This window comes from Gavialis gangeticus, unplaced genomic scaffold, assembly GCF_001723915.1.
Source record: "Gavialis gangeticus isolate Ggan-Ray unplaced genomic scaffold, GavGan_comp1, whole genome shotgun sequence".
Taxonomy (NCBI): domain Eukaryota; kingdom Metazoa; phylum Chordata; order Crocodylia; family Gavialidae; genus Gavialis; species Gavialis gangeticus.
Genome location: NW_017729033.1, coordinates 99,765,295 through 99,776,369, shown reverse-complemented (window position 1 = coordinate 99,776,369; position 11,075 = coordinate 99,765,295). Strand labels below are relative to the sequence as shown.

The following is an 11,075-nucleotide window of genomic DNA, read 5'->3' as shown; positions in this document are numbered from 1 at the left end:
CTCAGGTGCTGGTCTACAAAGTCAGGGAGGCCAAAGTGCAGAAGCGAGGGGATGTGGAAGAGGGGGATCCACTTTCCCATGCCAGCACTCCCAGCACCGCGACCAGCACCAGCACCAGCCAGTCTCCTCCATGCCAGCCACTACCAATGTGGGCTGTTGGCATGGCTTCAATGCTGGAGTCCAAACACACCAGACCTCAGCCTCAGGCAGGTAGCGCTGAGGCTTGGGTGGCTACCTATCTCGCTGAGTATGTGGAGCCACTGGAATATGACCCCTTGGCCTACTGGGCAAGCCACAGCCAGATGTGACAGGATCTGGCCACAGCTGCCCAGTAACACCTGTCCTGTCCACCGACCAGTGTTCCAACTGAGAGGGTGTGCAGCATTGCTGGGGATGTTGTGACACTCCACCACACCTGCTTGGATCCTGGTTTGGTGGAGCAGCTGGTGTTCCTAAAGGTGAACCTCCTGCTGCTGGGGTTCCCCCAGCTCCACCTGCAGACGGACTGAGTGCCACCCTCCTCACTCTGTCTGCACCAATTTCCTTTTTTGAATTTTTTAAAAGCTGAGTAATGCCCTGGTCTCAGCTGGAGGCGGCACTAACTGCATCACCAGCCAGCACAGGAAGAACATGTCCCTGCTGAGCTCATTCCCCTGCCGGGATGAACTTGGAGGGATTGGGGCTATGGGGAAGGAGGAGGCCCCAGGTCCTGGGCATGACCGCTAAAACTGCACCCTGCCAGGGTAGGAAGGCCTGGTGGGACTGCTGGCGGTGCAGCAGCCCCGTAAATGCCAGGACCAATGATCCCCTGGTGAAAGGCGGGGAGGAGGCACCATAACCTCCAGCTAACTCATGCACGCACAAAGTCCTGGCTGGGGAATGCCCAGACCTGTCATGTCTTTGACAGGCCTGACGCTTGCTGGCTGCAGTGCAGTTGTGAGGCTCCCGGTGAGCTCAGCTTAGCTGCCTGGGATGCTAGGTTTAGGGTTGAAAACCCCTTTGTCAGGCTGAGGAAGTACCTGCAGTTGGTCCTGGGTAGAAGGAATAGTAAAGAAGCCAGAAGCTGGCCTGGCCCACAATGCAGGCAAGAAAGCCAGTCAGTGAAAATGGAAATGGAGGCGTCAGGAGGGAAGGGACAGGCTGGGGTGGGAGCAGGGGGGAAAGGGGGATGTAGTAGCACAGGGAAAAGTGCAGAGGTGCCTGGGGTGTCAGATGTCCATCAGGTCGCAGTGTGCCAGAACTCCACTGTGTATATTGAGTCCATGAGTTTCTGTACCTACTACCTAGGAGGCTGATGAAGTGCGGTTCATAGGCCCAGCTCTAAAAAGTGGTTTGCATGGTAACTTGTTCCCACTCAGGATCAGGCCTGAGAGACTGGAGACAGAGTGTGTTTTTGGTGATGAATGTGCCCCCACAGGTAGTTGGGTATTGTTATCTTTGATAGGTTCTGGTGTGCAGTTTGTGGGATTACTGGAGATAGTTGGCAGGGTTTGTGTTTTGAGCTGTAGGAAGTTGGTTTCAGTTCTGGTGATGAGGTTAAGTGCTTATTTGAATATACAAACTACTTTTCAGCGGATCACTGCTGATTCTCACGGGCCTACTAATGAGTCAACTCTGCAGTAAATGTCTCATGTAGAAACACCCTGACTAAAGTAAACTGATCAATCTAGCGGAATGACCTGAAAAATTTAAATGCAGGTCTGCAAAAATGGGTACTAGCTTGGATCTTTTTCACCAGACAATTTCCTGTGAGAACAGAATAGGAAATAATTCAGGAAAGTTTTTAATTCTGTTTTTAAAAAAGTATTCTCATATGTAATCCCTTCATCCCTGTCACACTTCAGTCTTTTCCATCTCTGAGTGCTGAGAATTTCACACCCCTTTGCTTGACATAATTTCTGTGCCCCCACAGCACATGTATGAAGCTGCATTGGTCTTCTAGGTGAGAACTGAAAGAACTTTCAAGTCTAAGAACTATGAATGGCCCAGGTTTTTATCCTGATATTGCAAAATTCCGTTGAACATCAAAGCCAGTTATGCCTAGGCAGGGGACAGTGGCTTATTAGACAAAGATCCTGTTGCACAGGAATTCCAGTTTCATCTAGGCTAAATACTCACAGTTGAGAATTGCCCAGACTTAACATGCTGAGCAGATTTCATGACTCCTGCCAAATTACAGAGTATAAATCAGGACAGAATTTGGACCAAGATTTGTTCCTTCTCTTATCAGATCCTCAGATGAGACGGGCATATAGAGAATGAACACTTCAGAGCAGTTGACTTCTGAAGAAAGGAAAACTGGAAGATTCTTTTACTTACTATTTTTATTATAGCAGTACCTGGAGAACCCATCTGAGTTTGGCTCCCATAATTCTAGTCGTTGTTCAGACATGTAATGAGGCATGACCATAACTGATGTTCCCAAAGTCTCATAGAAACTCTGTGACAGAGTCAGGGACTAGACTCAGCTCTCCAGACCAGCTTACGAAGGGGTGTGTGTGTGTGTGTTGCAAGTAAAAGGTTATTGTAGCAAAGCTCTACTGCTTTTTAACCTCTCATTCCTTCTCCCCAGGTGATAAAGGAAAGTGAGAAACTGCTGAAATCACTGCCTTCCTCTTCCCTCTCACCTGAGGCCCTCGGAGTCTACCTGATTATGCCTGTCCTCTTACAGGGACAGGATGACCAGTCTAATCAGCTCCTTGGCTTATTAGCAGAAGCCATCCTGAGACTCCAGCACAAAGACCTGCAGGTTCTAGGTAGGTTTTCAAAGGAATGCAGCTGGGTCACTTGAATTCTTGAGTGTTTCAGACATAGGTGATGTGCAAGGAGGACATAGGGAGGGGTGGGAGGGTGGTTGGCAATCAGCCACTGGTGCCCCCTGCGCAGAGCCAGGAGGCACCAGTTGCCCATGGTTTCAGGATTGGGAGGTGAAGGCATGATTGAGCCACTTCACTGGGGCCAAGATCTCATCTCTGATATCTATATCCAAAAAAAGAATTTGCTAGTTCTTTTCTGCTGCAATAAATGCATAAGGATAATCTGTCTGGAGCAGCTTACAGATAAAGGCATTACTCTGAAGTCTGAGATGTCATTGGTCTTAGTACTTTTAAAGTCAAACACTTCATTTGACAACAAGATAGAATACTGCTTCATCAACAAGGGAGAGGTACTAGCATGCTGACTTGTAGAAACTCAACCTCTGTCTTTCTTGCAGAATCCTTGTGGTCAAATCTAGAAACACCTTTTTTCAAGGATCTTGTGAACCTATATCAAAAGCTTTGTAGAATCAGTCTCTCTCACTTAATAATTCAAGCCAAAACATTTAAAGAATTGACCTATGGGCCACAGGTGGAGATGACCTCAATAGTCCTACAGATTCTTTACCAGGTAAGAAAATGTTTTAGCTCTAATAGGTTAGGAGATATTTCCTGAATATATGAGCTGTCTGAATTTCATAGATTTCATAGACATTAAGGCTGGAAGGGACCTCGTAAGATCATCAGATCCAGCCCCCTGCCCAAAGGGCAGGAAGTCAGCTAGGGTCAAAGGATTCCAGCTAGATAAATGTCCAAATGTTTCTTGAAAGTGTCCAGAGTAGGTGCTTGCATCACCTCTGGGGGCCGTCTGTTCCAGGCCTCGGGGGCTTGGACAATAAAAAAGTTTTTCCTTATGTCTAGCCTAAAGCAATTTTGCAGGTGTTTGTGATGGTTGGACCTTGTCATTCCCTGGGGTGCTCTGGTGAACAGGTGTTTCCCCAAATCCTGATGCACACCCCTTATGTACTTATAAGCTGCCACCAGGTAACCCCTGAGTTTGCACTTCTCCAGGCTGAAGAGTCCCATAGCTTGCAGCCTCTCTTCATAAGGCCTGTTTTCTGGCCCTCTGATCATACACATGGCTCTCCTCTGGACTCTTTCAAGCTTCTCCATGTCCTTCTTAAATTGTGGAGCCCAGAATTGGACATAGTACTCCAGCTGCAGCCTCACCAAGGCTGAGTACAGCAGGAGGATGACATCGTGGGTCTTGCTCAAGATGCACCAGTAGATGCAAGCCAGAGTTTTGTTTGTTTTGCCAGCTGCAGTATCTAATTGGTGACTCATATTCGTCTTGTGGTCAGTCATGACCCCCAAGTTTCTTTTGGTCATGGTGCGAGCAAGCGTAGCACTGCCAAGCCTATAAGTGTGATGCAGGTTTTTATTTCTGAGGTGTAGCACCTTGCATTTCTCCATATTGAATGCCATCAGGTTTTCATCCACCCACCTTGCAAGCCTATCCAGGTTGGCCTGGATCACCAGCCTATCCTCAAGTGTGGAGACTCTTCCCCAAAATTTGGTGTCATCAGTGAATTTGGCCAATCTGCTTTTGACACCAGTGTCCAGATCATTTATGAAGACATTAAAGAGTACAGGTCAAAGAACAGAGCCTTGGGGGATACCACTAGGGCTGTGCAAAGCTTTGAGTGCTGATTTGATTGGGAGGAGATTTGGCCTGATTCAGCAGCCAAAACTCTGAATCCAAATCAAATCAAATCAAGGGACCAATAAAGTGGTCTTAATCGATTTTGGCAGTCCCCGCTCACTTCCCCAGGGAGCTGGCCCCAGACTCTGTGCTGGTAAGTAGGGGGCAGGGGAGGGGGGGCTGGAGGAGGGGGCAGAGGACCCTGGGCCTGGCCTGAACTCTCTGTTCTTTAAAATAAAGCCCCCACTCACCTGCTGCTGCAGTGGCCATCAGGTCTTCTGGGGGCTCGTTGCAGAGCCCACCCCCCCTGCAGCACAGGGCAGTGGAGATTGCTCCCCTGCCTGGCAGGAGCCCATGAGTTTGGGGCTTTTTAAATTTTTTAAAGAGCCAGGAGCTGGGGCAGGCAGGGCAGCCATGGGGGGGGGGAAGTTGGGAGAGCAGGTGGAGGTCGGGGGCTCATAGCTCACCCCCACACCCCCTGCCTGTCAACAGCCGGTTAGTGGGGTCTTTTTTTTTTTTTTAAAGAGCTGGGAGATGGGGCTGGGCGGGGCAGCCATTGATTGGGGTGGGAGAGCAGATGGGGAATGGGGCCTGTCCAATTCGGAGATTTGGCCACTGCCAAATCAGCCAAATCTCTGAATCAGATTCAGCTGAATCGATTCAGGACAGTGATTCGAATCACTAACCTCTGAATTGGCCAAATCCTAATCTGAAGCGAATACTAGCCGCTTCGCACAGGCCTACTAGTCACTAGTGCCATGTTGATTCGGTTCCATCAACCACCACCCTCTGGGTCCGACCTCAGAGCCAGTTCCCCAGCCATTGGACTGTGGAGTAGTCGAGGCCGCAATTGCCCAATTTTTCCATGAGGACATCATGGGACACCAGGTCAAAGGCTTTTTTAAAGTCCAAATATATGACATCAACCTCTTCCCTTTTGTACAGGTGATACATCACCTGGTGATAAAAGGAAATGAGATTGGTCAAGCAAGACCTACCCGCAAGAAACCCATGCTAACTATGCTTCAGAATGCTGCCTTCTATAAGCCTGTCAAGAATGGTGTTTTTGATAATTTTTTCCAAAATCTTCCCAGGGATTGAGGTCAAACTGATTGGTCTGTAGTTTCCTGGATCTTCTTTCCTCCCTTTCTTGAAGATGAGCACCACATTGACCCTTTTCCAATCTTCAGGTACTTCACCTGAGCACCACGAGTTCTCAAATATCCTCGCCAGTGCCTGCGCTATGATGTCTGCCAGTTCCTTTAGCACTCTTGGGTGCAACCAATCTGGGCCATCTGATTTATGGGGGTTCAGCCTCTCAAGATGCTCCCTCACAAGATCCATGCCAGTGGTGGGCATATATTCATCTTTCTTCTCATTCATCCACTCAGGAACACAGGCCTTTGTCTGTCAACTTGAGTCTCTCCAACCCCTTGGCAGCATAGCGCTGGAGGAATTGTATTACCATGGACTTCCCTGACCATCCTTACATGTCTCAAGCCTAATGTCTGACCTGTGCCTGAGTGATTCCCCTAAGAAGATACTAAGCCTTTTAAAGCCCCTGTGAGGAGCAGTTATATCAAGAGAAGAAAGGGGCATACCAAGTAGCCACTGCCTGTGCCAGAGCATGTGGATGTGGTTTTTCACTCCATCTTGTGCCACAGCCTCATTCCCCTTCATTTTGTAGCATCTATATCTCATTGCCTGCACATCTTGTATACAAATGTCATTTATGTTCTCCATCTAGTGCACCTAAGCTACTACATAGCACTGCAAGATACGACCCCTATGAAGCAGAAAAACATGTAGATGATATTTTTTGAGAAACAGCTTGTGACAATGTGATTAGAGATTCTATGCACAAAGGGAAGAAGTAGGATTGTATTGAGTCTCCACTTGTGTACTGTTTTTAATTTAATGAGAAGATTTCTGAAGAAACTTACAGAGTTAGAAGTTCAAAGTTGCACCCCCTGAAGACACTGGGATTATTACTGATTTTAGTAGGTGTGAAATTAAAATAATAGAATCATAGAAAAGTAGAGCTGGAAGGGACCTCAGGAGATCATTTAGTCCAACTCCTTGCTTGCAGTAGGATCATCCCTAATTAAACCATCCCAGCTGAGCATCTGTCTAAACCACTCAGGTATTTCCAAGGATGGAGATTGTACAGCTTTGCTGACTAGCCTGTTCCAGTGCTTACCCACGCTCTTAGTGAGAAGGTTCTTCCTAATCTCCAGTTTAAATTTCCCCCTGCTGTAATTTGAGATCCTTGGTCTACACCCTGTAACCTACAGCCTCAGAGAATCATACCATAGAATTTAAGGGTTGGAAGGGACCTCAGAAGATCATTGAGTCTAACCCTCCTGCTTTGGGTCAGAATACTGCTAAGATCAAATGATCCCAGCAAGATGTCTGTCAAGTCTTCTCTTGAAGACTTCCAAGGTTGGAGACTGCACCACCTCCTTGGGAAGTCTATTCCAGTTTCTGGTCACCCTTACTGTAAAGAGGTTCTTCCTTACATCCAACCTGAAACCATTCTCTAACAGTTTATGGTCATTGCTCCTTGTCCTCCTCTGTGGTGCCCTACTTTACAGTTTTTCTCTCAGCTGCCAGTGTTCACTCCTTACATACTTATAGATGGCTGCCAAATCCCCCCTGTCTTCTCTCCCCAGGCTGAACAGTCCCAGATCCCTTAGTTTTTACTCATGAAATACTCTAATTCAAGGGTGGGTAATTATTTTGGGCGGAAGGCTGCTTACTGAATTTTGGCAAGCCATCAAGGGCCGCATGATAGGCAGCCAGAGGCAGATAAATATTAATTTTCCAAATTTTTTTAGGGACCCCATGGGCCAGATAGAATGGTCCAGCGGGCCACATTTTGCCCACCCTGGTCTAAATGCAACTGTTGAGTTAATGTACCTGTTCTCAACTTTTTTAGATTCAAAGCACCTCTCAATCTCTTTGCATTTGAGAACTACTTTTGTTCTACCTCAGTTTACTTCAGTGCTTCACAACTGGGTGGAGCTGCCTTGGGTGCTTCATACAGAGTCAGACTGGGAAGGGCTAAAGCAGGCGTGTGCTTCCTGCATTAGTATTATCTGATCAGCATACAGCAAGCAGGATCTCCTTGTCTGCTACAGCTCTTACTGTTCTTGTATGCTGGAGATAGATGTGCAGAACAGGATTGCAGGTAGGAGTGCACACACCTTCCTGCATGGGCAACTGGTGCCTCCTGAGTCTGGGGGGGCACCAGATCACAAACTTGGGGGGGGGCACCACTGCTGATCATTGATGGGGAGGGGGGCAGGTTCCCCAATGGCCAATTGCCGACCGAGGGTGGGGTCCCTCACCTACTGATCACCAAGCCAGCAGCGATACTGGAAGTGCACTTCCGCTGACACTTCCAGTTTCACGGTTGGGTTTCCAGGGGTGCACATGAACCCGTGTGCATCCCCTATGCATTGCCAATGCCTTCCTGATCTAGCTCTATATGAGGCACACAGGGCAGTTTCGCCCAGATGTAGTAGTGGCCCCCTAGTTGAAAACCACTAAGGACTCAAATCAGAAAGCCTGAAGTTAAACATTTAAATCCACATGTAGGCACTTGGGTAAAAGTGGCCTAAATTTAAGGGATAATGACTGCCTATTGCTCCATTAGGAGTGATCCATCCCATTAGCAATGGATGCTCAGTGCTCCTGTGAAACAGTCCTCTGCATAAATTTGAGCACTTCCCCTTTGAGCAGCCAAGTGCAAACCAGTTGTTCTTGAATTCAACTCTGGTTCAGACTGTGCTGCCAGACCTACAGGCCAGGTCAGATAGACCCCAGGTAGAAGCATGGGGTGATATTCACTGGTTATACTCCCGTGCTGCAGGGAATGGAACAAAGGTGTGACAAACAGATCAAGTGCTCTGAGTAACCTGAGTTCCCTAAGGACTCTAGGTTTCTCTCCTTTTATTGCTACATATCACATTTCTCTGGTGCATTTTTATAAGGAACATTCACCCACCATTTTCCTAATTCTCTGTTAAGGGACACATATTGATACTGGGAGTGTTACATTCAGCCCATTCCCACTGAATTTTTCTCTCCGTTGGCCTGCCATTGGACTTTGGGGAGAGGGGAAGCTGAAGGACATGGGTTACTACTGCACACTGAATCTCCAACTGTGCAGCATAGGAGCTGCAGTGTAATCCGTCCATGGCAAGGCCTAGATTTGCTTAAAAAGGATCCCTTAATTATTCCTCCATCTCTTTTTTTTACTGACTTGTTCACAGTTTCTTCCATCCCTTGGCAGTGGGGAGGCAAAGTCAGGATGGAATGGTTTCCCATTCCAGCCATCATCATGTTTAATTCGGGCATCTTCTATTTGGTATTTGGTAACATAAATGTGTTCCCTCTCCTTGTGCTCCCTCAAGCAAAAGGCCTTGTTTTGCCCATTGTCCAGTGTAGATAGAATTTTTATCCCTTAGGTTATCTACATGGCAAATTCATTACCTCAATTCAAGACATGACATGATATATTAGGCCTGATTTTCACTTTGGCAGCAAGAATGGACTTAATGACTTGAGGCTTGGTGACTACCTGGCTGGACTCATTTGAGTCCAGTCTTTTCTCCCACCCAGGCGGGGAGTCAGACTTGATGATCTACATGGTCCCTTCTGACCCTACTTCTATGATTCTATGAATGTGGATGGAAGCATATCTTCACTGCCAGCAGGGCCAGACACAGGCATGGGTGAACTGGGCAGCCACACAAGGCCCAGACAGAAAAGGGGCCTGAAAATGGTCATTTTTTTTCCCATTGTCCAATTATTATTATAATTATCTCTGGTGAAGCGGGGCCCAATACTAAAAGTTTGCCCGGTGCTGCCAGGAGTCTAGGTACAGTGCTGACTGCCAGAGTGCTGTAAAGGCATCTAGTGTCCCTGAGAATTGACCTCATAGAATTCATAGGTTTAATATATACAGTTTTCTATGATTCTCAACTGTCTGGTTTTATATTTATAGTACTCTTAAACTTCTCTTGCTGGAGCTCTGTTGCTTTGTGAAAAGTGCTGTTGTACATTGCCTGCGTGGTCCTCTTGTTCATATCCTTGCTCATAGTCTCCCGGCTATTCCTGTTAATGCAGGTGAATTGCAAAGCTGGGTTCAAAGTACACGAAAACAATTTCTATGTACCCGAAGTGAAAGAGATTTGGTGGCAAGATTGGTGTATTGATCTGTTCTTAGTAAGTATAAAATCTTTCCTTAGAATCACCATATGCAGTCCTTTCTATTGTACTGTTTTTTTGAGAGGTAAACATAGTGAGGGGGACAAATGCATGGCTGAAGTCTAGCAGCTCAACAGGGTCACCTGTACGCTTACACTACTGTTTGTAACTTGGGGTGGGCAAGTGAGGCAGCCAGCCCCAAGCAGCAACTTAGTGGGGCGGGTCTCCCGCTAAGAATGGTGGCACCCTGGGGAGTCCGTGCCATGGCAACAGCAGCAGCCCTGCACTGTGCAACAGCCAGGTGCAGGGATCCCATGCTGCTGTCGTAGCAGCAACAACCAGGGCAGGCAGACCACACCACCACAGAACCAGGGACTTTGAGCCCCTGGAGCAGGTAAGATTCCTGTCCCTCCCTCCTGCTTGGCATCCTCTCCCTTCTGCTACTTGTGGCACATGCCCCCTGCGCTTGCTCCCCCCCTGCTCCCTAGCAGGATTTTGCCCAAGGTGCAAACCCAGCTAGTTATACCTCTGGTTACAAACACTGGATTAGGAATGATAACTCAGGAAGAAATAGCCATGGAAAGGACCTCTTGCATTATTAAATGCAATTCACTGTTAGCACAGACAACCATCTCACATAATCCCAGTTATAAATGTAATAAACTGTATTATCGAAATGAGTCAAAGCAGACACTAAATAACTCGTGTTTGTAGTTTTTGCTTGTTCAGCGTATGAACTAGTGTGAGGTTCTTTTTTGCTTGCTTAATTGCTTGTTTTATTGTGACACCTTGAATTTGAATATTATTTTTTAAACACCAAATATCTATTTTTGGATATTTTCTAAATGCACAAATAATAATAAAAACCATTCTGCTGCATATGTGTGATGATATACCCTTGGTTCACATGTTCATTCTGTTAGTAGTAGGTAAGTTATTCTGTTGCTGCAGTGCCTAGGGGTAGCTGGAAAATGAAAAGTGCCATTAAAATCCTTTTCTATTTTATTAGAATGAAGAAGAGTTGGAGAGACTAATTGCTTCAAAGTCCAATCAAATGGTAAGTAATATGTTTACCTCCAAGTAAAAATAGGAGTCTGACTTTTATTGAAGTCCAGTGAAACCATGACACTCATCCTCCTGGACTTCACAAAAGTGCTCAATCATCTGAAAAGACAGCTGCCAGAGACAGTACTGTGCAGGACAATAACAAATGCAGAGTAGAGTAGTGCAGAATGTGTGGCTGGCACGCTGAACCTGCCAGCACTTAGGCCCAAACATCTGCTTAGCTTGATTTATAATTTAGCTGGCCTAGCCACATGTCTTGGTCTACATACTTCTTAAATCAATTTAGTTTTCACTGGGGTTTGAGACTGACTGGTTCCTCCAGCATCTTCATGGTGTCC

General features: G+C 46.8%; 1 protein-coding gene across 2 annotated transcripts in view; it reads left to right on the top strand.

Annotated features, from left to right (window-relative positions):
* The window catches only part of LOC109303911 (E3 ISG15--protein ligase HERC5-like), a 65,536-nt gene that overhangs the window by 25,550 nt on the left and 28,911 nt on the right, over positions 1 to 11,075 (top strand). Inside the window, exons 12-15 of one of the 2 annotated variants that reach the window (XM_019526286.1) lie at positions 2,573 to 2,756; positions 3,215 to 3,387; positions 9,592 to 9,690; positions 10,682 to 10,729. In XM_019526286.1, coding sequence (XP_019381831.1) covers positions 2,573 to 2,756; positions 3,215 to 3,387; positions 9,592 to 9,690; positions 10,682 to 10,729 — 504 coding nt within the window. The remainder of the gene's footprint in view (positions 1 to 2,572; positions 2,757 to 3,214; positions 3,388 to 9,591; positions 9,691 to 10,681; positions 10,730 to 11,075) is intronic. The other variant, XM_019526287.1, reaches the window with a different exon arrangement.